Consider the following 24,600-nt stretch of genomic DNA (forward strand, 5'->3'; position numbering starts at 1 on the left):
CCCATTCTGACACTTGGGTACCCGATAGACCTGCCTAGAGAGCCATCATCCTTCTCCACAGGTATCCTATTCTCCAGCCGGAAGAATCTACTAAGATTGGAACCGACCAGACAATGATTCATGTGGCATTTGTTGCTCATCACGCAATTGCCGATGGTCTGAGTGGACTCGCCTTCCACACAAGCTTGATGAAGAACCTGTCAACTGCACCTGGAGAAAGTCAACTGACTGACTGGCCCGTAATCCTGCCAGGCGACTGGCCCGCTCCTCACCTGGTAGACTATACCATCGACTTCCTGGTACCAGGGCCATCTCATACTCAAGAGTTGGAAGATGAAGACCAAGACGTGTGGGGTGGCAGTGTTGTCTCTCTACCCTCTGTCGAGGACTTTCAATCCCGCATACGGCTTATCACTCTTACCCACGACGAGATGTCTCGAGTCATAAAGACCTGCAGAGACATAAGTGTGAGTGTGACGAACCTACATCATGGCCTCATCTGTGTTACGCTGGCTCGGATACTCGGAGACATCCCGGGGTTAAGAGCCGTGACGCCGTACTCCCTGAGACGGTTTACGGGGGCGAGCTCACGCGAGATTATCAACCACATATCGTACACGACTACGTATGTACCAGGAAGTACTTAAGGCATAACCAGAGATGCTACTGCCCACTCTGATACGGAGCGCCAGCTGGTGGTGGAAGTTGCGAAGCGTTTCGGTCGCGACATGAAGGCCGAGCTGGAGAGGTTTCCTGAGGGGAACGCTTGGGGAGAACTTGGTAGTATCGGAGATCTCCGCGCCTATTACCGAAATCAGGTTGGCAAGGCGCGTCGCTACACCTATGAGCTGTCAAACCTCGGGGCTAGTTCAAATGCCACTATCGGATGGCTCTCGAGTAGGACGGAAGAAGAGCCGTTGGTCAATTGGTGGGGAACAGTGAGTAAGAGGGGTAAATGTCGGACGGAGAGCAATGTGCACAAGTGCATAGCAGTCAGTCCGAAGTTTTAACTTCACCTGCCTTCCACCGTCAACTTCGCCTGTAAATTCATCTGTAACTTTTCGACAAGCTTTCCCTCTTACCATATGAATGCCGCAGACCAGGCCGATGAGCGCGCAACGCCCACAAACGCCATTGCCGTCGTTCAACAGAACCGACAGCTGGTTGTGGAAAACGTCCCTCTACCGGAGCTGCAACCTCACCAAGTCTACGTCGCCGTCGAATGGGCAGCATTCAATCCCACAGACAGTATGCCATGCAGACTATGATACCCAAACCCCTCAATTCAGTCGGCTCTGACTCCGGCACAGTGTTCAGAGTTCTAGCTTGCTGATTCCCAAACAGGACTTGCGTTCGATGTCGATGCATTTGGAGATGGTGCTGTTCTAGGCTGTGACTTTGTCGGTACAGTGACGAGAGCCCACCCAAATGTGAGCAAATTACAAGTTGGTGATCGAATTGCCGCGTTAGTTTGGGGTGGTGAGTCATTCTAGGATTCTCACAGACTCTGCCATACTGACCTTGGACTTACACTCCATAGGAGAGATCAAGGGTGTTGGGGCGTACTCGTGAGTAATAAATCACGTCTACTTCAAGCAGTGTCCCTTCTAACTTTCTGAACCACATAGGTCCTATTGCATCGCAGACGAACGCATCTCGTTCACAGTTCCGAGCACCATCGAGAGTCTCAAGGCCTGCGCCATTCCGCTCGCCGCAAATACTGCGTACCTTGCGCTGTTCTCCGAGGATTGCCTCGGCCTGTCGCGAGATGTATTTACCACCAAGCCTCCCGTGCTCATCTGGGGCGGCAGCTGTAAGATTCGCAACGATCTATCATTCCACTTGACTCTGCCAGACTGCTGACAAGAACCCAATATAGCCGTCGTGGGATACTTTGCCATACAACTAGCCAAGCTCCATGGGTACTCCGTAGCCACCACCTGCAGCCCACGCAACTTTGACTACGTCAAAAATGCAGGAGCTACCTATGTTTTCGATTACAACGATGTTGACGTAGTCTCGAACCTCCAGACCACACTGCCGAAGCTATCCCACGTCTTCGACACCATCGGTAACACAATCTCCTCGGCGACCGCAGCCGCTGCTCTAAACGGCAGACCTGGAGTCCTTTGTACGGTCCGCCCAGGCAAAGCAAATACAGATAGTGTTCCTAGCAACATCAAAGTGACTGACGTCTTCGTCTTCACCGCGTTTCCGACTGCACACACGTATCGCGGACTAGTGAACTGGCCTGTACGTCTTGACTTGCTCCGTATTGACTCACGATGTGTCATGTCATGATGCCCTGGAGGTCCGTCTAGATGTGCTGACTTATCATATTCATATCCGCAGGTTTCAATGCCAAGCCATATTCTCAGCGCCGAGCTCTACGAACAGCTTCCGAGCTTACTCCAAAGCAAATCCATCTCGCCACCCCCTGTGAAGATCATGGGCAAGCTGGGTCCGCAGCCGGTCATGGAAGCAATGGCATTGAACCGCGACGGGAAAATCTCCGCAGAGAAGCTGTGCTTTGAGGTTTATTCGGCGCTTGAAAAACAGCATGCGTAGGGCAGTGAAGAAATAAGAGCGCGATTTCATCCGGGGGTGCACCTCGAACCGGGCATTTAGAATCCTCTAGCCTTTGGGACTTCATACATTTTCGGTTGACCGCTCAACTGAAATTCTGGCTTTTCCAACCTTAAGACACTGCTGATGGTAGCATAATGTGACGGATGGGATGGGACGTTGAGGCGTCGCAGCTGAACTGTGCCCAACCCAATCCCCGGCCCATGGCTCCAGTCTAGATGTTTCCCCGCACTTCCGCCTAAGACATTGCGGAAGAGCTGAGCTGCCGGTGAGGGCCGTTCCGCAGGGCGATCTTGACAACATACACGATTAGCATTACTCTAATTACAATGCGGCTGGCTGAAGTGATCGGTCAGCCAGGTTGAATCCCCTCCAGAGTCTGGATGCGTGTACAAATCAGTAGTGCTGTCTCACTATCAGCAAATGGCAAGTCGTGGCTGAGAGCTTGGGAGGAAGATACATGGGTATCATACATATACTGGAACTTGAACGAAAAAGTACAAGCCAACGTCTACGAAGTACTATAAAAACGGGCTTCGAGCTCTGTTACTGTCGAACTCGGATCCTATCAACATCTCGGGTGTAGGGGACAGTTATAATTTATTGGCCAAACACTCTCATTCCATTAACTTTTTATCACCAAGCAAACTTCTGACTGCGACCATGGTCGACATCGATATCCTCAAGCAGACACTCACCCCCGCGCAAGTGCTCGAACCAGGAACACCTCAGTATGAAAGGCCGGTAAGTGATGGATCAACCGCTTTTCCCGCGTCACGCGATTCCACACCCGCAAACCATATCGGCGGTTCTATACTGAGAAGACAAAACCCTCAAGTGTTCATCGGCAATCTCAACTACAGGCTCACGACCCCAGTCGTAGTAGTCCAGGCAAAGTCCACAAACGATGTCGTCTCCACCATCGACTTCGCCCGCGAAAATGACCTACGCCTAACCGTCAAGAACGGAGGCCACTCGTACATGGGCTACTGCCTGAACCTGGGCGGCATTGTCCTCGACCTCAGCCTCATGAACACGTGCCATATCGACTACGACAAGATGCTTATCCGCATGGACGGCGGCCTCGTCTGGAAGGACGTCTACTACAAGTACCTCAAAGACAAGCGCAACATCGTCATCGGCGGCCAGTGCCCGACCGTCGGCGTCAGCGGCTTTACACTCGGCGCGGGCCTCAGCCCCTTTTCGCGAAGCTACGGCCTGGGCTGCGATAACCTTCTTGAGATGACTGTCGTCACCTGGAAGGGCGAGGTCATCACGGTGTCCCGGGAGGATAAAGACGAAGAGAAGCGGGAGCTCTTTTGGGCATTGGCAGGCGGCGGCGGTGGCAACTTTGGAGTTACGGTCAGCTTGACGAGCAGGATGCACAAACTCAGGGATGATGAGGGCAAAGTTGTCTGCGGCCAGCTCCAGTGGAATCTCCCACAGCAAAAAGAAGACTTTGAGAAGATGATGAACGTCTTCAATACCAACAAGTGCCCAGCCGAGCTGACCATCGACGCGCTATGGTCTCATACCAAGAACAAACAACAGACAGGCGGTATGACCGTGATCTACAATGGCGGCATGGAAAAGGCTCAAAAGGCGTTGGAGCCTTTGCTCGCCTTTGAACCCGCCGTCAACACCCTCAAGGAGATGGCCTGGACCGACTGGGTGCATCAGGCCGAGGGCTGGGACCCAAAGAGCCAAGTCTACCACCACCATGCGTCCTTCATCTTCGCCGAGGGCGCCATCACGGACGAAGTCACTACTAAAATCTCGAGGCTCATCGAGGAGGCACTCCACGTGGTAGACGCCACGGCCGAGAACTTGGTCAATGATCCCAAGTGCCACATTCTCTGGGACCATATCGGCGCCAGGACCGAAGCCGTCGCGCCGGATGCGACCCCCTTCCCATGGCGGAAGGGGCACTACGTAACCACTATCAAGGTACAGTGGACAGACAAGAGCAAGGCCGACGACATCATGAAATTTGTCGCCAGGTGCAAGAAAGAACTCTTGCCCCACGCAATCGAGCAAAAGGCGGCGTATATCAACTACATTGACGGCACCGTGCGCAACTGGCAGGAGGCGTACTACGGGAACAACTACCCCCGCCTGCAAAGGATCAAGACAAAGTGGGACCCAAAGAACTTCTTCCGCAACTGGCAGTCCATCCAGCCCCTCACGGACGAGAGCGAGACGTTTCCCATTTCCGATATCACTGTCGGTGCGCCCATTAGCGGCGAAGTTAGCAACCTCCCGTCCGACGAAAAGGTTGAGCAGTGGTGGAAGCATTGCGCACCTTTGCTCTCGCCGGATGATTTGGGCTCGCCAAAGACAAATGAGGAGGTCTTTATGACTGGAGCCAAGCTGCGCAAGAGTCGTCTCAAGCAAATCTTCCAGCGAGGAGGCCAGCTGTGCTTGTAAATGTTCGCGTAGACTACACCCAAACAGTTCAAATATTCGCACTCCTTCCATTATCGATTTGCGGCTGATTGCCTGATAATCAATCTACAGTACATGCAGAACCACAAGGTCTCTGGAATGATGAAAGGCGCTCGTGTCCTTCGTAAACTGGTCTTGGACCAATGCTTCCATCAAGATCAGCCTCTTCATCGAAGAAACCCACTCGTTCGGAGGTCAACCGCTCTCCAAATATCCTGTATCCCCGAAATCCACAAGGGAAATGAAGACCGGCGCAAGCGAGCGAGGCTGTGTTCTTGGTTGAAGCTTAACAAGCTCCCTTAGGTATGTGGAGTTCCGGGGCTAGAAGCCTAGCCCTGAAGTCCTAGACCTCGCCTCACGCTATCGCGGACCTTGTCGATGCGGAAGGCAGAAATTCTGGGGTGGAGGGACGGAGGTCTCGAGACTCGAGCGGAAACTTGGGAATGAGGCTCCACGGAGTCTGCCCCATCTAGCGGAAGACCCCCGACAAACGTTGCACCGGTACTCTCCCGCGCTGTCGACCCAGTTCTAGATTAGCTAACCGAAATCACATAGAATCATGGAGGGGCGAGAACTTTATGCTCAAGTTGAGCAATTGGCAATCTTTATGAACATGTTCGTCAATTCTCTCTCTAATGGAGCGCTCTGATGACTTGCTAAGCCTCGCGATCGTCAATCCTTGTGGCGATCTGTGGAGCTCACTATCTCTATTCTTAGTGTGCTTCACCGCTCAGACGTCTCCATCGTTTTCAGATTTCCTGACCGTCGTGTTCTGCCGTTCCAGATATCACAGTCGAAGGATTCAACGACGAAGCACGTGAGAGCAGTTGCACCAACTCAAGGATGCTTCTTCATCCTTGGACGGTGAACTCGTATCCTTGGACGGTCCTAAGCCAACGCGATGCTGAAGTCTTCTCCAACACGGGCAGCAACTCTGCCTACCACAGCGTAGGCGGCGCGGCCCTTCTCAGCAGTATGGTACTGAACAGGGACAGTCCAGCTCTTGCCCTCTGACGTGACAGTGACCTCCTTCTTGTTGAGCTGGTTGGTAGCGCCGACAACGATGATTTTATCGACATAGACCTCCTTCATGGCCTTGAGCCAAGAGCCCGCCTTGACGGACTTCGAGTCACGGCCCTCAGCGTCGGAGGATGCAATGGTCTTGCCGTCAAGCTTGAACTTGCGGTAGATGTACTGACCCTTCTCAAAGTCGAAGGAGTCTCCATCGTCGACGTACAGCTCACCCTCGGCCTGGCCATCATTGCCAACACTCATGACCAGGGTGTAGTCGTCGAAGCGCATGAGCTTGGCCGAACGGCGGGGGCGGTCACGGCGCGGGAAAATATGGCCACCACGCATCAGAAGCGCGACCTGGTCGAGAGCAACGTCCCTGGCGAGGTACTGGCCCTTCTTGGTCGCGAGCTTCTCGTAGGTGAAGTAGTCGTAGTACACTTCGTCATCGGGGATATAGATATCGACAGACTCCTTGTCCTTCTCGACAACGGGCTTGTGGAGGAGACCAGTCGATCCAACGAACAGCTGATCATCAATGGCAAAGCCAGACTCCTCCGTGGGGTGGGTCCAGAACATGGGGCGAACAATCGGGCTGCCGTCGCGATGGGCGTGGAAGAAGGCAGTGTACCATGACGGCATCAAGCTGTAGCGAAGGCGGATGGCGGCAGTGAGGATACCTCTGAACGGTTCCGCAAGCATGTAGGGCTCGCGGCGACGGGCATCAATGTGAGCGTGACCACGGAAGAAGGGGTAGAAAGCCCCGCCCTGGTACCAGCGTGCCATCAGCTCAGGCTCGGGGTTACCGAAGAAGCCTCCAACGTCAGCGCCAGCAAAGGGGAATCCGGAAATGCCCTGGTTGAGAATCATGGGAACGGCAGCGCCAAGGTGCTCCCACGAGGCCTGATTGTCTCCGGTCCACATGGCACCGAGACGTTGAGAGCCAGCGTAGAAGGAGCGGGTGAGGACGAAGGGTCTGCGGAGCTCGCCCTTCTTGCGAGTGAGGAGAGCCTCGAAGGTGGCGTTGTGGAAGGTCATGCCGTTGATGTTGTGCACATCACGGTGCTCCCAGTTTCCGTGGTGAATGTTGTCCTTGGGCATGGTGACCTCGGGTCCATTAAACACAGAGGGCTCATTCATGTCGTTCCAGATAAATGTGTTCTCCATGGTGCCCTTGAAAGCGGCGTAGTCGAAGAGACCAGTCCACCACTCGACGGCCTTGGGGTTGAAACAATCGACCCAGTGAGAGGAACCAGGCCAGCACCAACCCTCGAAAGGCTTGCCCTCCTTGTTCAAGACGGCCAGGCCCTTGGCATTCATTTGCTCGGTGATATCGTACTTCCCCTCGTTCTTAATATGGGGATCGATGATGACCACGAGGTTTCTCCCGTGCTCGTCGAGAGCCTTGCCCATGCCGATGGGGTCCTTGAACATGTCGGCGTCCCAGGTGAAGTATTTCTTGCCATCGGTGTACTCAATATCGAGCCAAATGACGTCGTACGGAATCTTGAACTTATCAAACTTGCGGTCAACATCCTTGACATCATCATCGGAAATGTAGTTCCAACGGCACTGGTGGTAGCCAAGGGAGAACTCCTGGGGCATGGCGGTGGTGCCGGTGAGCTCGCCATAGGTCTTGGAAATGTCCTTGGGTGTCGGGCCCAAGAAGACGAAAACGTCGAGGATGCCGGCCTCCGAGATCCAGTGGGTCTTTGTGTTGGTCTTGGAGCCAACACCAAGAGCCAAGGGGTTGGATGAGCTCTTCTCCTTGGTGATATCGATCCAGGTCTCGGCGCCGTTGAGCCAGAAGACACCGACGGTGGAATCCTTGCGGTGCGCCTGCATGAGAGGAATCGCTCCATAGAGGGTCATGGGGCTGTCGAGAACGTATTCGAAGACATCGGAGTTGTAGAGTCTGTAGGGCTCAGAATACTTGCCATCACCGCCACGGGTCTCCTTCAGAGACAGGGGACCAGCATGCTCAGGGATTCCGAAAACGTGATCGTATCCGACGAATGAGATGTCAAGGGCGACACTCTCGGGGCCACGGGGCTTGGAGTCAGTATTGCCGCCGAAAGTCTCGTCCCACCAGGTGCTCTCGTCCTCCTTCTTGACTTCGACAGATTCGGCCTTCTCAGCGACCTCGGCGTTCTCGTCGCCTTCCTTCTTCTCCTCAGCAGGCTGCTCGACCTTGGGGCGCCAGTGCTCCATGTTGAGCAGACCGCGGTCGTTCAGCTTGATGTGGGAAGAGCCATCCCGCTTGAAGTCGACGCTGAAGGGCGAAAACTTGACGACAGCCTCGAACTTTGAGGAGGGGCCGTACTGAACGGTAATCTGGTCCTTGTCCTGGTAGGCGACTTTGGCCTCCTTGTCGAGGTTCAGGCCACCGACAATGACATGCTTCTCGGCCTCGTTGTAGCGCTCCTTGCGGGCAGGGCTGTTATTTCTCAGCTCGATTTCTCCCTTTTGGCGCTTCTCTTCGTCAACAGTTACGCGAGCGGTGCCGGATTCGAGGAAGGAGACGGTGATGGGGAGGCGGACGGTTTCCTGGGCATCGTTGATGGTCTTGAGGATGACAGCCTGAAGTTGGCCATCCTTGAGGGTGGCAGAGTCGGGGATAATGTTGTAGGGGGCGGCCCAGGTCGAGGACTGGGAGACGGCGTTATCGGCATACTCGCGATTGCGCTTGCAGAAGCCGGACTGGTGGCACTTCTTGAAGTCATTTTCCTTAACCATGACTGCGATTCCGTTGTCAGTATCACTAGGACTATCAATGGAGGAACCATGTGACGTGAATCCGACACAAAAAAGGTAGAAGGAAGGTCATTGCGTCACGGGATGCCATACCTGCGGGCTGGATCATGCAGCTAAGTGCCGCCAGTAGACCAAAGAAGGTCGTCCATTTGTAGGACGACTTGCCGATGGTCCCCATGGCGGAGGGGTGTGGCGATTGTTTGTTCGTCCGAAAGAATTGAAGGAACTGCTAGAAGAAACTTTGGAATCAAGAAGCGAACATGGGAGTGAGAGCAAAAAAGAAGGCGATTCTTTGTGGTGCTCTCGCGTCGCGATTTTTATGGTGGTTATGGTACCTTTTGGATCGGGTTGGGTGGGAGGAATTGGTGACGTTTGGGTGGAAGGTACTTGTGAAGGTGAGACGGCCTGAGTTCAACAGCTGTCCCCTTGACTAGCTACACTTTGGGCTTAGCGCGGGTCGCTTGAGTAGTCGAGCTGCGGGAGACAGGGGTCTGTCGGACAGCAAATGTTTAATCAGATATTAGAAGTTTGATAGTTGCATATATCCCACTAATTAAATCTACCCCGCCATGGGAGCAGACAACTTTCGATTTTCCAGACCACATGCATTGTTGGCGGATGATACTCCTGATGAGGACTCGGTCGTTTTCTTCGGGAGATAGCTAATACTGGCTTCTCTCTATCTCCATGATTATGTGTTGTATGCGTCTTTACTTTTCGTGCTATCGGTATTATAAGCATGTCGTGACTGTGCAATAGTGTGGTTAGGCAAGCACGCGAGAGCATGACCTGTGATGTCGTCCAGCGCCAGAGACCGTCCATGATTGTCCGTCCTTATATTATCTTGAATCGTGCTCGAAATATATTGTCTTGGGTTGTAATATGCCGAATCACCTTTTGGTTACTGTCCCTTGCCGCCAGCTCGATCTTCAGAATCCGCCCCGTCCCGGCCCGGTCATAAATGCGATGATGTGTGGAGCTCTCAAAGCCGGGTTGGCTCGGTCCTTGACGATTCCTTTGCATATCTTGACGACCATCAAGACAACGCTCAATCCGATTCCGAGAACAACTGCCGGGTACTGCGGCAAAAAACGGATGCCCCGGAAAGGCTTGCTCGGTCAGTAACATGATCTATCACCAGAAAGAATCAGAGCCGCCTGCAAGTCCCTCAATTCAGAAGGAGATCCAGCATTTTTTTGCTTTAAGCGACACGGAAATAGCCAAGAAACAGTCATCAAGACAGGGTTACGAGTCAAGAGTCGTGACGGGATTCTGGACAATGATGGCGAAGAAGTATGATATTCTGCTCACGCTGCATGAGTAAAAGTGATAAAAAGAGAAGCAAGATCCCACGATAATCCCAAGTGGTAATAGTTGGGCATCAACTTCATTTCAGTAACCATGGTCCACCTACTAGTCTTGTTACTTTCTGTGGTTTCCGGTGCCCTCTGTCAAAAGGCACCGCAAGTCCAAACCAGAAATGGCTCTTACACTGGCATTCATCTGCCTTTACTCAATCAAGACTATTTCCTCGGCATGCCGTTCGCGCAGCCTCCTGTTCAGGGTCACCTTCGTTTCTCGCCACCAGCTTCATTGAATACCTCCTGGACTGGATCGAGAGATGCAACTCAATTCGGCAATATTTGCTACGGCTACGGTGTAAGTCAAAGCGGGCCAACTTTCTATTTCTGCGCTGGATGGACGTCCTGCATGGGAGCTAAATCCACCGTTCCTAGAATGACAACAACAGGCTCGCGGCGCTTGGCTTCAAGGTCTCCGAGGACTGCCTGAGCATCAATGTCGTTCGCCCCTCCAACTACACAGACCAATCACTACCGGTCGCCGTGTACATCTATGGAGGCGGCTACTTCCAAGGTGGCAGTGCTGATCCCCGGCTGAACTTCTCGTCAATCATTCGCGACTCCGTCACAGCAGAGAAGCCCATTATTGGTGTCAGTTTTAACTATCGCCTTTCTGCCTTTGGGTTCCTAGGAGGATCAGAACTTGTCGCTGCTGGAGCCGCAAACCTTGGCTTTAGGGATCAGAGATTGGCACTTCACTGGGTACAAGGAAAGTTGTAGCCACTGAAAGCACCTGGTTAGAGCATCGACAGCTAACTCTTCACTAGAGAACATTGCTGCTTTTGGGGGAGATCCTACAAAAGTAACGATATTTGGTAACAGCGCGTATGTTCTTTTCACTTCACACAGTGACTCTTTGAGAATAACAAATAAATGATTTGTTGTTTATAGGGGTGCAGGTTCTGTCGGTGCTCAACTTTTGGCATACAACGGGCGCGATGACGGACTGTTCAGAGGTGCAATATCTCAGTCAGGAGCTCCTGCGGGCTTCTCGCCATTCTCGCCGTGTAAGTCTGGCTTCCCCAGGGCAAACATCTTGAGCCGAAACCGGTGGACTAACCAGCTCTAGTCCTCGATGTTGCAAAGTGGGACGAAGTCTATGAGAATATTACAGCCGATACAGGATGTAATACGACAGATACGCTTGATTGTCTAAGGAACGTCCCAATCGATGTTTTGAACGCCGTGATCAACTCGACAGCCACTTCAGGGGCTTCTTACGGTCTAGATAAGCGTATTCGTGTGTTTGTATCAGACTTGGGCTGACAGCTTCAAGTGTTCGACGGTGATTTCGTTGCCGATGCCCCAGGAGCGCAATTGGCCAAGGGCAACTTTGTCAAGGTTCCATACATCATCGGCCACAACACAGATGAAGGATCTGCCTTTCTGCCAGGCAACAACTTTGACAATGCCACGTTCTATCCCACATCCAAGATCGACACGGATGAGCAGTTCAGTGACTACATTGTGTCGCTCAAGGCTAATGAGACGGTGGCAAGTCGGCTGTTTGAATTATACCCTCAAAATGCAGCCGACCAAGCTCTAGCCACGTATTCCGGCGACCTCGGCGCTGAACTCGGTTATCAGTACAAGAGGGCTGTCACACTCGCGGGCGACTCTAACATCATTGCACCGACTCGTTACACGGCTCAGATGTGGGCGGCCTACAACGTGCCGTAAGTACACCTGTACTGGTGCATTGGATCGCTGGTTACTTGCTGACGCAATTGGCACACAGTCTCTACAAGTATCGATGGGACGTCATCGTCAGCGGTTTACCTCGCTACATTGGCGCAACCCATGCGAAAGAGATATTCTTCGTCTTCAACGACCAGAGCAGAGACGACTACGACGTCTGGCCTTTGCTTGACAAGCCTCAATCGTTCTCTGACCTGGCTTCAATCATGGCAACGGCATGGGCTAACTTTGTTGCAACGGGTGACCCGAATAGCAATGGAACCGGTGAGTTCAATAGTCCAAAGAGCCTCGTTAGCATTGGATGGCTATTGACGTTAAGCATAGTAGTCAACGGGACAAACTGGCCATTGTACAACGAGTCCAAAAAGAATTTCGTCTTCACTGGAAACGTCTCTAGTCATGTTGAGGACGACGATACACGTGAGCAGGAAATCAGTTTTCTGTCGGGTCTCTTCTGATGTCAGGTGAAGTGGCAGTGACAGACCGAAATACTGGGACCAGGATGAGCGAACGGGACCCGCAGTATACTTCAGATAGCCAGTAATTTCGCGCGGGGCCTGTGGTGCCCGTTAAGGGATTATCTGAGATGCAATGAGACAGAACATAGGTACCTGATTCGTACTCCGTACCTGACAACAAGAATCAACACGCACCACGATTATTTACTTATGTATCAACCCAAAGCTGCATGACTTCGGAGCTTCTTCTGAGCGAGATTCAAGGTCAATTGCATGTGACGTTTCAAAGAAAAGAAAGTTGAGCTTGGCGTTCTGTATTTCAAGTGCTATAGGTAAGGAACATTCCCCTTGGTTTAACGCCATTTCACACCTCCCATCACCCTCTCGGTTGGCCGAACCTCCTCCACCTTTTGGTTGCCATCAATGCTGAGCTGTCAAAATAAAAATTAGGCGGTGTGGCTCACAGTTCCAAAACTGCCGTATCAGAAGCTTACGACACTGTCCATCGTCTCCACATCTTCACCCAACTCCATCCAATGGCTGATTCGGAACCCCACCACCGCACTGGCGGCGCGCAGGACAATGACCCCGCCTCGAAGCACAAGAAGCCGCAGCAGAATAATGCAAAGGCACCAGCGCCCGAGAGCTTCCCCGAATACGCCCGCAGGACAGCAGAGAAGCTGCCCCCACCAACTTTCATAATTCTCGCTCTCCTCTTCGGTTTGTACATTATTTTTTCATCGAGCCAACAAAACCAGCGGTCAGCAGCAGACCTTTCTTCTCCTCCCGTCGCCCCTTCCGTTGTCACCACCACAATCTACCAAGAACATCAACCATCTTCAACTCCCACAGTCGTCGTTGATACCTCTCCCAAAATGTCTACCGAGCAGACGTGAGTACACATCCCAATCCAATCTCTCCCTGCCCATCGAGCTAGCATGCATCGCAATGCCGCATCATGCTGTTTTACTTTTCTTTGAGAGCTCCCGCCGCTACCCTGAAATTACCCCGCCATCGTGGAAGGTTTCGGGCAGAAGAGGGGCACACATCACCACCTCGAAACAGAACAAAAAAGCTGACCTCGAGATAGCTTCATTGCCATCAAGCCTGACGGCGTTCAGGTACGCTCCATCTCACTTAGCTCTCGCCAATTGCAATGCATAGCAAGCTGACCCTCCCGTAGCGCGGCCTGATCGGCCCTATCGTCTCTCGCTTCGAGACCCGTGGGTAAGTTTTCTCCCAGTCGATGCCCTACTCTGACCAAGTTCGTGATCTCTAACACGACTCCTACAGCTTCAAGCTCGTCGCCATCAAGCTCATGACCCCCGGCAAGGAGCACCTCCAGGCCCACTGTTCGTCAACACCTCCCCGCCGTACCACAAAATAAAGCTAACCATCTGCTAGACGCCGACCTTAAGGACAAGCCCTTCTTCGCCGGCCTCATTGAGTGTACGTTCCGTCTTCAATGCCTCCCCTACTGTGATCTTGATCTTAAGCTAACACTTTAACAGACATGAACTCTGGCCCCATCTGCGCCATGGTCTGGGAGGGCCGTGACGCCGTCAAGACTGGCCGTGGTAAGTCCCTCACGAATCCCCTCTACCACACCCGCAGCCGAATAACCTCATACTAAAACACACCTCACAGTTCTCCTCGGTGCCACCAACCCCCTTGCCTCCGCCCCCGGCACTATTCGTGGCGACTACGCCATCGACGTCGGCCGCAACGTCTGCCACGGCTCCGACTCCGTCGAGAACGCCAAGAAGGAGATTGCCCTCTGGTTCAAGGATGGCGATGTCGTCTCCTACAAGTCTTCCCAGTTCGACTGGGTCTACGAGAAGCCTTAAATGCTTTTTCTCTATTCCGCCATTATACACGAGACGTAGACGTCCACCGTTCGCTTGCCGAACGGGTGGGATGCTTGTCGCCACGTTAGGTTGATACAGAAAAGTTATGGGTCAATCAAAAAGCACAAACAAAGAGCCACCATGAAGCCAAGAGTGATATGAATTTGATCTTCGTACCGTGACTATCGACGTGATCTCAACATTCCACGTGCCCTACCCATCGCGCCCGCAAACCACGGCGTCCCCCATACGCTGACGAGGATCCTCGCTGGGAGCAGCGCCTTCGTAATCGCCCAAGCCATAGCCACCTCGACCACCACCTTGTACTTGCCATCCTTCTGCCACCTCTCCAACACATCCTGCGTGCTCTCAGTCTCCATTTCTCTCGCTTCTCCCTCCCCCGCCCCCTCCAACTGCCCCGTCATCGTACCCCGGTCCTGAGCCTCGAACCCAAACCACCCCTTCCGACTAAAGTACCTCTCCGCCATGCCAACACCATCCCTGACATATCCAGCCCAATGGCCCGTCACGTACTCGAGCGGTAAGAAGTTTGTATAGTGGAAGAAACCGAATAGGCCGAGCAGGGGCACCACTGCGGTGATCTCGTGGAGGATTAGGAAGGCGACTACGTGGGAGAGGGGCGCTTTGCGGAGGCCGGTGGTGTACTTTTGGAAGCGGAGGGGGACGCGGTCGAGGATGCGGTCTGCGGCGCGGGAGGATGATGCAGATGAGGATGCAGAAGAGGAGGAGGGTGGGTTCGTAGAGTTCTTTCGCAGAGCTGTTTTCGTTGTTGGTGTTTGTTGGCGGATTGTGCGGAGAGCTGGCCGCGATCTCGCAAAGGCGCGGCTTGCAAACATCCTGTATTCTGCAGCGGAGGCGCTTTTGGAGGTCTAGGTTATGCAACAAAATGGACAAAATGAGAGAATCCACGGGCGATTGACTACTCCGCGTCGGCGGTAGGGCCGTATATCAGAGATGTGGTGTATGCTGACGCGTTGAGCTTTGGCCGGGTTAGTCGGCGGGAGATGACGCTCGAAAAGAGCTCTCGGTGGGGCGGAGGGGATTCGCTCGGTGTAGTGCCTCTTTTCGGTGTGCTGGACTCACCGAGATGAGGTGAGGACGCCGTCGGGGATTGACAGCGCGGGCCGCCGCGGGCCGAGACTTGAACGCCCCAACGACGTCCCGTCACACGCTACACTCTCTTTCACACGCGCTACGATCCGAGGTTGTTTTCTTGTCGATCGGCCATTTCCCCAATCTCCCGCGACCGAATGTAAGATTGTCGACGGGAAGACACTAAGCGCTTCTGAGACTCCACGACTCGGTGTCTAGAAGACTAAAACAGCTCGCGGGCTATGCTCTGGACTCCCTGTAATTCTACCTAGTCAAATTGGGGACTTGTAGGAGCGAAGTCTTTCTTCGAATGACCTTGGGCCAGGCATTTCGGTCTGGAGAGATCCATACGTGTATAGTCTTACTAGCCACCACTGCTGCTCACATACATGCGCCATCCCGTCCTCCACATCCAAGAAAGCCTACAGAAGCCGTGCGGAAGCTACTCAAAATCTTCAAGTGCCCCGTGCCATCCTCACTCTCGGGTGACAATCAAACACCGATGGCATCCGGCCCCTTGACTGTCTTATCGAGAGGTATCACTCTGGGCTCTCACATCATGCCGGTACCGTGGAAAGGTCAACCTCTTACTCAGGTGCATTCGACCGAAGCCGGAGAAGTATGTTACTGGGGTTTCCCTCTTTACAGACGCAAAAGATCGACCGTAGCGAGGTTTGGCTTTCAAGGGGAACTACATGCTACAATATACACAGTTCAGCTAGACAGTGCTCTATACCATGAACTCGGGGTCGCCTCAATTCAGTGATCCCAATCCAGCGACACAATTCAAGACGGGATTGTAGGCAGATTGCCTGTCGCTGATAGCAGGCGGCGCCAGGAAGCCGGAGATGTATGTGCTGTCACTCTTTTGCTCTCTATGGGAATGCCACCCCTCATACTGTCTCAAGTACCTAGCGAAAAGGACTTTCACGGATACATGATCTCCGTAACGGCATGGCGCGGGAGTCAGAAATCAAGAGTTGAAATTGCCAGTTGGGGTTTCCCGCGAAGCCAGTCACACTGCGCCTTCGTGTTCATCTGGTTCTAGAAATGAAACAGATAGGGAAGAACTGGCGAGAGTTTCCACTCCAGCTCGTGAATGTTTTGTGCACGAAATCTGATATGTGACAAACTACTTTCCTTATCGCTGGGAGGAGACGCTGATGACCACAGCCCATTTGACTAGGCGAACCGCACGAACCAGATGAGGGCAAGCTTCGAATCCTCGAGTGTTGCTAAATTGCGGCACGGCTCGCAGTGTTGCTTGCTGACCTTGCCTTTGCTCCTCACTACTTGGTCTCGTCTATTTCTTGATCCTCGTCGGAGACCGGGTACCTTGCTTAGGATGCTTCCCGAAGAGTCTTCATGTACTCCGTAAAAGTGAACTTATTATTACATGGGAATGGTTGAATTAACGTTCCTTCCTAGGCAGTGCCGAAGATCTGTGCTCAAGTCGACTTCGATGTACTCCGTGGACGGTTGAGGGAACGAGCAGACAACGCGGGGCAATTGGAAGAAGTAAAGGTTCTTTCCAAGGATTACGAACAGCTTGAAAGAACTCAAACCCATTAACAACCCGATGATCAAAAGATTTTTGGCCAATTAAGGAGTGAGAATTAGACCACGAAAACTTCTGGTGAATACCTATCTCCCTCCTTTCCGTTACGGGTTGCCTGCCCACCTCCCGGGCCGAAAATAGTGATTTGGGTACACTTAGGCTTCAACTTTGTACTTAGGTACATGTATGGAGTAACTTTGGGTGAATGCCTAGTCTGCCAGTCCGTGAAAAGCCCCATCGATTGGCGTTCTGCCCACCAATGTTGCCCGCATCCTTAGGCCAGTCTGTTCACTTTGATTCCAGGGAGTACCTACCTACAATCAGTACCGATGCCGAAAATCACCACAAGCACTAAATGCCATTCGGGAAGAACGGTATCCAACGGCTCCCATGGTTGCAAGGACCACTGAAAAAGTCTTTTTTGGCAATATACAAATCATATCTACAGCGCTCAAGTTCCACTAAGTTAAGAGTCAGAGACTTGTGATATGGAACGTACCTTATCACTTGTGTCAAGATCAAGGTATTCGAAGTCAAGGGCTTATAGCCCGGTTGAGTCGTTGGCTACCTCCCACATGGGCCGAGTCTTTGCGGAAAGCGCCTTCAATGCAGTATTAGATGCCACTCCTCTGGGCAAAGAGGCACGACTCACAGGAAAATCTCCAGAAGGGAGTTAAAGGGAGTGGAATAGGAAAAAAGTCGCTTTTCATCTTGCTTCCTCTCCTTCATCGTCAGCATTGTATACTAAGGGTCGAAATCGTGAGTGAGCTTCGATCTTACAACGCCCCACTGGCAAATGTTTGCGAATGACAACCAACGCGGGGCACTCTATGTGTTCCCTAAGGGTGCTGATACGATGTTGCCGGACCCTCTGATCTAGATTCTAGGCCTGCACCGCCCGCTAGTTTCAGCTTCACTCGGAAAGACTGCGAAGAAGAATACCGCAAATCATTGGGGCTTGGTTTCATATAACTCGTTTCCATCTTCTTAAATAGTCGGCATTCATCACAACTCGAAAGTCTTGCCGAATATCTCGCCTCCGATCCATCCCACTTGGGGTAATACTGTCCGTCCGTTTCATCCGGCCATAGAGCTCTGTTACTCTAGCGTAACTCAATGTTGCCTGATCTCGGACGGCATACTGTGTTGATCAAGGCCGGCGGCTTCGGGAATCGATGGCGAGGATTCAGGGCGGCGGCCCGCAGTACGCTAAGCCTTGATCGATGAACTCCTTGAAGGTTTTCCCCAGCCCCTGAGTCTAGACTTCTCCAGGGGTTCTTCAACACTGGGAGGGGATAACCTCCCGAAAGTGGGCGCAACTTTCGAGAAACTTCAGCTGTCATTGTCCTCCGTCTTGCCAAGCCAAGTGAAAACTCAACATTGCAAAGCATCGCACTCGGCGAGTCTTCCAAATCATCACCAACCTTTTCCCGGACAACTGTCGTCTAAACCTACTGCCGAATGTTACTCTCAGACCGTGCAGCGAGCACGGCTACCCTGCTCCCTCTCCGGAGTAATCACCTCGATGTTTCCTTGCCGGGCCCTCGACATTCAGCACATTCACCCACGGCCCGAGGAATGTTGGACTTTGTCCCTGAACAGTCCGACGGGAAGAGTTGAGTTCTTTCAGCTCCTTCTTTATTGAAATACTCTGCAGAACCTTCCTGAAGAAAAGTCTTCCTTCGTCACACAACAATAGTCGAAAATCGAGATTCGAAGGCTGCCGAGTCAAAACAATTATAACATACCTCGATCTCGACGACTCTTTCGCTTCCACATCATCAGATTTGCCATCATTGCAGTACACCATGGCTCCTACCGAGAAGATGGAAGTCAAAAGGGCTGCGACCAACAGCGCGGCTGTCCCGGCCGACACTCCCATCCCGACCGGCCCCTCTAAGGAGCGCCATTTCGCCAGACTCAACATCTTCAAGCATCTCCGCAAGAGCAAGAATCATAGCTGCACAGTCAACGTTGACCGCCGCGAGAAGAAGCAGAGTTTCCGTCACCTCCGCAGAAACGCCAGTAAGTAATCTCCCTTCCTCGTTCGGCGTCAATAAAAATCAAGGCTTTGGGCTGACCGCCCTGGGAATACGACAGTCTCTGGACCCAGCACTGGCCCTCGTCCCGTCATTGGAACAGACTGGTACGACGTTCCGTCCTCGATGCTCACCGCCCAGGACAAGCTCCTCATCGCGACCAACCGTATTCCGATGATCGTTCACGCTGTCTTTAAGACCGGCTTCTCTTTCTCGAAATTCGGTTTCATGGAAGAGGAGGCCACAATTGACATCTGCCGCTACCTCGAGCTCGAGGGCAAGCTTTCCAACTTCCAAGGTGATGGTAACCGCATCGCCGACTTCATGCGCATGATTCTTGACGAATGCGAGCGATTCAAGTACGGTTACGCCGACAATTCCCTCTTCAAGGAGATGCCAAAGCAGAGAGGCGTCATGCCAGGCTTCTGGACGAACGTTGCCGCCGAGGTCTCCATCAAGCAGACCATTGCCAAGAGCAAGCCCGCCGAGACTTGGGCCGATGATATGGTCAAGTGGACCACGATTGAAGAGATACTCGGCGCCTTCATCGATGCGCGCAAGAGTTACCTTGAAGAGATGGCCAAGGATGGCGGAGATGATACCAATGGTGTTGACAGCGGCGAGGGTAGCGGTGCCAGTGTTCAGGAGGCTAGTTACACCAAGAAGATCCTTGGCTTGATCAAGGCTATCGACAACTGGATTGCTTTCAGCGAGGCGTATCGCGCAAAGTGCGAGGCTAAGGAGCTCGCACTAGCCATCGATCGCTTCCAGATGTAAGCAGTGGGCCAGCTATATGGAGATTGTCTTGCGGGGGAAGGTATGCAGGGATACTAGCAAAAGGACTTGAAATTAACGATGTAGCGAGTCCAAGAAGATGTCCTTAGGTTTACTCTATGCAGATTGCTTGATGTCCAACTGGAATCAGGCTCCTGGAATCAAAATTCCATGATCAATCAATGAAAAATAGAGTGTCTCTTTGCATTTGCCGTCGTGTGTTATGTATGCTCTACAGTCTATAAACGAGCGCCCCTCCAAATCCTCGTCATTAGACTTTTTGGCATCAACATCACACTTATGCGTCCTGTCGGAACATCGCCCAGCCGGACTGAATAAAAGAACACGAACTAATCGACGAATCTGGATCATTTGGAGCGTTTCGGAATGCGGCAGGGCCCTTATTAAGTCTAGATCATTCTTTCCACTTGATAGTATAGTACCATGATCAATGCTTAGCTAGAGTACCTAGCTGAAGGAAAAGCATGGCTGATTGATCTCTGGCAAACTGACCACCGGTATCAGAACAAACCTCGAAAGGCAGTTGATATTTGCCAGTGGCCCTTTCTTTCTTCACCTAAACCTAGTTTATTCGAAACTGCCTTCTCTTTGAAGTAGTCAAGGGGGTCTGGGGCGTACTTGCTGCCGAGAAGTCTGGGTCTTCGTGAGGTAGGGCAGACTGGGACAGCACAAAGAGGCTGTGTCCGAACAGTCATCAGCGCATCAGTAGCCAGATTCGACACGACGGCAGTACAGTATCTATTACGCTGATCAGTTTATTAACATTGTCAATTGAACTGCTGCAGTGTCACTGCCGAATGCTTTTGACCCAGGTCTCAAGCTTGGGGTGTCCGCGCGCTGCGGTGCTGCTATCCTACCTCGAACTTTCCTACCGTCAGGACGGCCAGTCACCACGTCAGCAGCAAGAGTTGGGCACTCGGGGGTCTCCTGTCTGACAAAAAATGATGTACAGACTCGGTATCGCATCTCAGGACAATATCATTGAGCAATTTACATCAAGCATTGCCATCTTCCGTTGGCACAGTCATTCGGACGACCCATATGGGTTGTCTTCGTATTCTTTTCAATGATGTACTTCGGCAAAAGAGAATGATCCCCGGGCTCTCCCTCCTTATCCACCGGCTTGCCCGTATCGGTAGGCGATGCTGCGGATCCTAGTGTTGCTTGAGGACTCCAAGGCCGAATCGATGGTATGTTTTGCTCGGCGCAGCCGGAGGCACATCTTTTTGAATTCACATTCTTTCTGGTAGTCAATCTGCTACTACAGAGACACGAGTCGTGATGATTGCGCTCCGTCTACCCTACACAGCTTGCCGATTGAGTTGGAAGGTAAAGGATGACCAGACCATACCTACCGTACTACCGTCCTTCCATCTGAACACACGAGAAGGGTATTTTATATCCCCCCCCCCCCCCCCCCCCTCAAGTCCATTCTCGTCACCACAACTAGCAGGCGCCCGTCTAGGCCTACGGGTCAGGTCAGACTGTGATAGGTGGGAGAGTGATTTATGGTCAACAATTCCCAGCATGTGCACCAAAAGATGTAGCCCTCAGTTAAACACCGGGAGGGTGAATCTTTTTGCTTCTCAATCATCAGATGTTTTTGATATTCCTCACTTTGACCGACCAGGACAGATTGAAACGTTTCTTTAATATGATGAGATCTTGTTTTGAAGACGGGAATGCACGTATTTGTGTGTACTGCACACATGTTTTTGGGTTTACATCGTGTCTCGTCTTCCGCGTGACTGTCGTGACGGTGTCAACTTTTCCATAGCTCGCCCATCTTCATGTGACCATTCACCGGCCCGGTGGCATCTCAGGGCACCCTCCGCCCCGTTTCCCGAATTCACATACGGCATATCACCCAATCGACATCTAGCATATTTCTTGGTGCCGATAGGGCTAGTAGAACACACGACATTATTCGTGGTGGCTGCAGAGCAAACACAGAGTGCCCGCAGCGGCGCAGCCCACCCACATCGCTCCTGCTATCATCTTCCTGCCCCCTCGTTTCTTGGTCACTGCTTCGTTCAGGTACCTATCTTTGCGCGTCAAATCTTTCGTTGTCTTGTCGTCTGCCCAATCTAACAAAGTTCTCACAATGCACATAAAAGGATTTATATTCAGAACCTCCGATAAGGATCGGATATATGAGACAGTCGTAGTACTCAATTACTAAACGCCTCGACGCATATACATTGACTAAGTTCAGGGATTTAAGAAAGTGAAATGAAGAGCGGGCGTGGAAATGTATCAGGTCAAATGCGTCCGGATCGTCGCGCCCCTGAAAGAATAGATGTACCTCCCTACAGCCTCCCAGAATACCCATAATACCACTTCAGCTGCGATACCACGCTAGGCCTGGTCACCGTTCTTGCATGATAAGTGCGGACTGAGTACGTATTAACGGTCATCCCGAAAACGCTATTGATGCTGCTTTCGAGGGTTCATCACACCACCATTATAATTTAGCCTCGAGAGTGAGGGCCTGGGCTGCGCGTGACATACCCAGTGATGAATGGGTATTGCTCTCGCACTGTCCGTCTCCTCTTTCCTATACAATGAAGGGTGACGGGACATGGGAGCGTTTGAAGGTCATCTATATATCCGTGACGTGGTTACGCTCCATGGAATCTGCTTGGTATCTCACCGATTCTGTGTTCCGGGCAAAATGTCGCTGGGTAAGCTTAATGAATGAACAGGTTGACATACCCGAAGATGCGTAAGCCACTGAGTAGCTAATGCCACCAGCCATGTTGGTTTTATGTCGCGGCAAACTGTCATAGTGATGGCAAAGAAAGTGCTCTCAACAACAAAAGAGAGGGGGGCCGCGGAGAATTGTCGCACTTTACGGGGCATCAAGCAAAGGAGGCTGTTCAGCCCAACTCTGTTTCTTTGCGACAAAGGAAATTGTGATGGCCACCGCATTCAAATACTCGCCCAACATGTAATTGCTGACGAGAATTGGAGAGGACGAGATTATGCCACCTTTCGAATAACTTGCCAACCACTTCAATCCTAATCAATCGAACAAGATGTTTCTGATGACTGTATTTGCCGTTTCCTTGGCTACCACTGCCCTAGCAGGAATTCAGCAGGGAGTCCTGGGATTCAACTATGGCGCCACGAACGAAGATGGGTCATGCAGAGGTTACCATGATTTTGTACGCTACTTCCAGCACGCAAAGACACTGGCTAGCACGGAGGGGCGAAACTTTACCTCGGCTCGTCTTTATACTTCTATCCAGTGCGGCAATACAACTCGGGCTGAGCCGATCTCAGCTTACAAGGCCGCTATTGATACCAACACGAGTATTCTGGTCGGTCTTTGGGCCAGCTCCGGGAATGATCACTACACTGAAGAGCTTATTTCTCTTTCGATGGCTAATATCATGCATGGCGACGCTTTTGTCAAGCTAATAATCGGCATCTCCGTCGGTTCCGAAGACCTGTACCGAAGTACGACCGGTGGACAGGGCGCCGACGCAGGTGAGATTGTAGGATACATCAAGCGTCTCGAAACCTACATCAGAAATAATTTGCCCTCCTGGAAGCCCATCCAGATTGGCCACGTCGATACGTATACTGCGTGGATTCGCCCTGAAAATGCCGCCGTTGTGAAAGCCGTCAAATGGCTTGGCCACAACTCCTTCCCCTACTGGGAGTCCGATAAACAAAACAGTATTGAGAACGCCACGAACCTATTTGCGTCTGCTCTTAACCAGACAAGGCAAGTCGCTGCCCAAAATTTAAGTGCATGCGGCGAGGAAAAGGAGGTGTGGGTAACCGAAACTGGATGGCCGCATGGTAAGGCTTTTACTTACAAGCATCATATCTCAGAGATTTACAAGGTTTCGGATGCTAACTGTCCCCCCCGAAGCTGGCAAATCTCAAGGCGATGCCGTCGCTTCAGTTGAAAACGCTCAAATCTATTGGGTAAACGTGGGATGTGACCTCTTCCAAACGAGTCTCAATATTTTCTGGTACACACTGCTCGACTCCAATGCCGATCAGTTCAGTCAAGGCATAGAGTTTGGTCTTACGAGGAATAGCGACATCTCAAGGCCTGTCTTCAACCTAAGGTGTCCAAGCGTGCCGGGCTTTACAACGGGAGAATGCGGATGTTGGTATTCCTATCACAGGGATGGTTCGAACCGTGGGTGACGAAGAGGTCAAAATCTATATATATTTAACTTCTGCGTAAGGTGTAAAAAGGAGGTTCTAACCGGAGGTTGGGTAGACCGTAGATCTCGTAAGTATGGTCTGTAAGTGGCCCCTGCGCGGGCCCCTTGCCTCGAGGTCGAATTGGACTTCCAATCCGACACTGACTATCTCTCTCTTTCATCGCCCAACTACGGCGGTTGGAAGTGTAATTCGATCTCGGGCTCCTTCGCCGAGGCTGCCCCCTTTTCCTCCTTCTTCTGCTCCTTGCGGGTTACCCATCCCTCCATCCGTATCGTCGCCCTTCCTTCGCCGACGAAGTGCTCGAGCCCCTTGTTGGGCGTTGCCTTCGTGAAAGCATCCGCCAGATTATCGTCCCCGTTGATCCAACGGATCTCGAGGATCTCGCGGCGCTCATACGATTGCCGGAGGGCCATGATGTCTATCATCAGCCTCTTCTCCTTCGTGGTGCCCAGTTTGACGAGGCACTCATACAGCGAGTACGAATCGGTACAGACGATTGTCGGTATCGTGGGGATGTCAAGTCGATCGGTAATCCTCTTCAGCGTCGTTGAGATCGCGTGTGCGATGTCGACGCCGTTAACCATGCCGTAGACCTCTGAGGCGAGTACACTTCGTGTGACCCTTTTGCTCTTCGTCGACGAGTAGTGGATGACATTACCGCGGATCGTGAAGTTCTCCTCTCCCATTGCCTCGTTGGCAAGGATTATCACATATCCCAGTTGCGATGTGAGGTCGTCATTATTCGCG

At 52.2% G+C, this 24,600-nt stretch overlaps 9 protein-coding genes across 9 annotated transcripts; 7 read left to right on the forward strand and 2 right to left on the reverse strand.

The window, feature by feature from the left end:
* Positions 1 to 385: 385 nt before the first annotated feature.
* Positions 386 to 705, forward strand: BDP55DRAFT_686341 (uncharacterized protein). The gene has a single exon (XM_060576511.1). It carries the CDS (start codon positions 432 to 434, stop codon positions 645 to 647), a length of 216 nt encoding a protein of 71 aa, XP_060421997.1. The 5' UTR covers positions 386 to 431; the 3' UTR covers positions 648 to 705.
* Positions 706 to 987: 282 nt separating this feature from the next.
* Positions 988 to 2,609, forward strand: BDP55DRAFT_442772 (chaperonin 10-like protein). The gene is made up of 6 exons (XM_060567610.1): positions 988 to 1,248; positions 1,345 to 1,479; positions 1,541 to 1,568; positions 1,629 to 1,813; positions 1,880 to 2,253; positions 2,353 to 2,609. Exons 1-6 carry the CDS (start codon positions 1,086 to 1,088, stop codon positions 2,566 to 2,568), a joined length of 1,101 nt encoding a protein of 366 aa, XP_060421998.1. The 5' UTR covers positions 988 to 1,085; the 3' UTR covers positions 2,569 to 2,609.
* A 640-nt stretch (positions 2,610 to 3,249) lies between these two features.
* On the forward strand, positions 3,250 to 5,013 carry BDP55DRAFT_638933 (uncharacterized protein; the record flags this gene model as incomplete). Its single annotated transcript, XM_060573175.1, has 1 exon — positions 3,250 to 5,013. The coding sequence occupies one exon, from the start codon at positions 3,250 to 3,252 to the stop codon at positions 5,011 to 5,013; it is 1,764 nt and encodes a 587-aa protein (XP_060421999.1).
* Positions 5,014 to 5,919: 906 nt separating this feature from the next.
* On the reverse strand, positions 5,920 to 8,974 carry BDP55DRAFT_735088 (family 31 glycosyl hydrolase; the record flags this gene model as incomplete). The annotated part of the gene is made up of 2 exons (XM_060580282.1): positions 5,920 to 8,780; positions 8,890 to 8,974. The coding sequence occupies 2 exons, from the start codon at positions 8,972 to 8,974 to the stop codon at positions 5,920 to 5,922; spliced, it is 2,946 nt and encodes a 981-aa protein (XP_060422000.1).
* A 1,223-nt stretch (positions 8,975 to 10,197) lies between these two features.
* On the forward strand, positions 10,198 to 12,313 carry BDP55DRAFT_699126 (Alpha/Beta hydrolase protein; the record flags this gene model as incomplete). The annotated part of the gene is made up of 8 exons (XM_060577858.1): positions 10,198 to 10,455; positions 10,569 to 10,859; positions 10,927 to 10,982; positions 11,049 to 11,164; positions 11,227 to 11,397; positions 11,551 to 11,833; positions 11,896 to 12,119; positions 12,180 to 12,313. 8 exons carry the CDS (start codon positions 10,198 to 10,200, stop codon positions 12,311 to 12,313), a joined length of 1,533 nt encoding a protein of 510 aa, XP_060422001.1.
* A 370-nt stretch (positions 12,314 to 12,683) lies between these two features.
* BDP55DRAFT_686351 (nucleoside diphosphate kinase) lies at positions 12,684 to 14,296 on the forward strand. Its single transcript, XM_060576513.1, has 7 exons — positions 12,684 to 13,205; positions 13,404 to 13,434; positions 13,497 to 13,540; positions 13,607 to 13,665; positions 13,718 to 13,762; positions 13,825 to 13,890; positions 13,961 to 14,296. The coding sequence occupies exons 1-7, from the start codon at positions 12,850 to 12,852 to the stop codon at positions 14,158 to 14,160; spliced, it is 801 nt and encodes a 266-aa protein (XP_060422002.1). The 5' UTR covers positions 12,684 to 12,849; the 3' UTR covers positions 14,161 to 14,296.
* A 39-nt stretch (positions 14,297 to 14,335) lies between these two features.
* On the reverse strand, positions 14,336 to 14,690 carry BDP55DRAFT_686348 (uncharacterized protein). The gene is made up of 2 exons (XM_060576512.1): positions 14,550 to 14,690; positions 14,336 to 14,528 (listed from the first exon to the last, which is right to left on the reverse strand). The coding sequence occupies exons 1-2, from the start codon at positions 14,646 to 14,648 to the stop codon at positions 14,343 to 14,345; spliced, it is 285 nt and encodes a 94-aa protein (XP_060422003.1). The 5' UTR covers positions 14,649 to 14,690; the 3' UTR covers positions 14,336 to 14,342.
* A 3,949-nt stretch (positions 14,691 to 18,639) lies between these two features.
* Positions 18,640 to 19,647, forward strand: BDP55DRAFT_638937 (uncharacterized protein; the record flags this gene model as incomplete). Its single annotated transcript, XM_060573176.1, has 2 exons — positions 18,640 to 18,856; positions 18,932 to 19,647. 2 exons carry the CDS (start codon positions 18,640 to 18,642, stop codon positions 19,645 to 19,647), a joined length of 933 nt encoding a protein of 310 aa, XP_060422004.1.
* Positions 19,648 to 22,703: 3,056 nt separating this feature from the next.
* Positions 22,704 to 23,832, forward strand: BDP55DRAFT_567717 (glycoside hydrolase superfamily; the record flags this gene model as incomplete). Its single annotated transcript, XM_060570614.1, has 2 exons — positions 22,704 to 23,475; positions 23,549 to 23,832. The coding sequence occupies 2 exons, from the start codon at positions 22,704 to 22,706 to the stop codon at positions 23,830 to 23,832; spliced, it is 1,056 nt and encodes a 351-aa protein (XP_060422005.1).
* Between the last annotated feature and the right edge of the window lie 768 nt (positions 23,833 to 24,600).

The sequence above is a fragment of the Colletotrichum godetiae genome (genome assembly GCF_030913485.1).
Source record: "Colletotrichum godetiae strain CBS 193.32 chromosome Unknown BDP55scaffold_99, whole genome shotgun sequence".
Lineage (NCBI taxonomy): Eukaryota > Fungi > Ascomycota > Sordariomycetes > Glomerellales > Glomerellaceae > Colletotrichum > Colletotrichum godetiae.

Excerpts from the sequence above, each read along its gene's own strand:
- BDP55DRAFT_686351 (XM_060576513.1), top strand. The coding sequence starts at position 12,850 with ATGGCTGATTCGGAACCCCACCACCGCACTGGCGGCGCGCAGGACAAT. Across the intron at positions 13,666-13,717 it reads GGAGCACCTCCAGGCCCACT|ACGCCGACCTTAAGGACAAG; the intron begins GTTCGTCAACAC and ends ACCATCTGCTAG. Across the intron at positions 13,891-13,960 it reads CGCCGTCAAGACTGGCCGTG|TTCTCCTCGGTGCCACCAAC; the intron begins GTAAGTCCCTCA and ends CACACCTCACAG.
- BDP55DRAFT_686341 (XM_060576511.1), top strand. The coding sequence starts at position 432 with ATGTCTCGAGTCATAAAGACCTGCAGAGACATAAGTGTGAGTGTGACG.
- BDP55DRAFT_686348 (XM_060576512.1), bottom strand. The coding sequence starts at position 14,648 with ATGGCGGAGAGGTACTTTAGTCGGAAGGGGTGGTTTGGGTTCGAGGCT.
- BDP55DRAFT_442772 (XM_060567610.1), top strand. The coding sequence starts at position 1,086 with ATGAATGCCGCAGACCAGGCCGATGAGCGCGCAACGCCCACAAACGCC. Across the intron at positions 1,249-1,344 it reads AGCATTCAATCCCACAGACA|GACTTGCGTTCGATGTCGAT; the intron begins GTATGCCATGCA and ends ATTCCCAAACAG. Across the intron at positions 1,480-1,540 it reads TGCCGCGTTAGTTTGGGGTG|GAGAGATCAAGGGTGTTGGG; the intron begins GTGAGTCATTCT and ends TACACTCCATAG.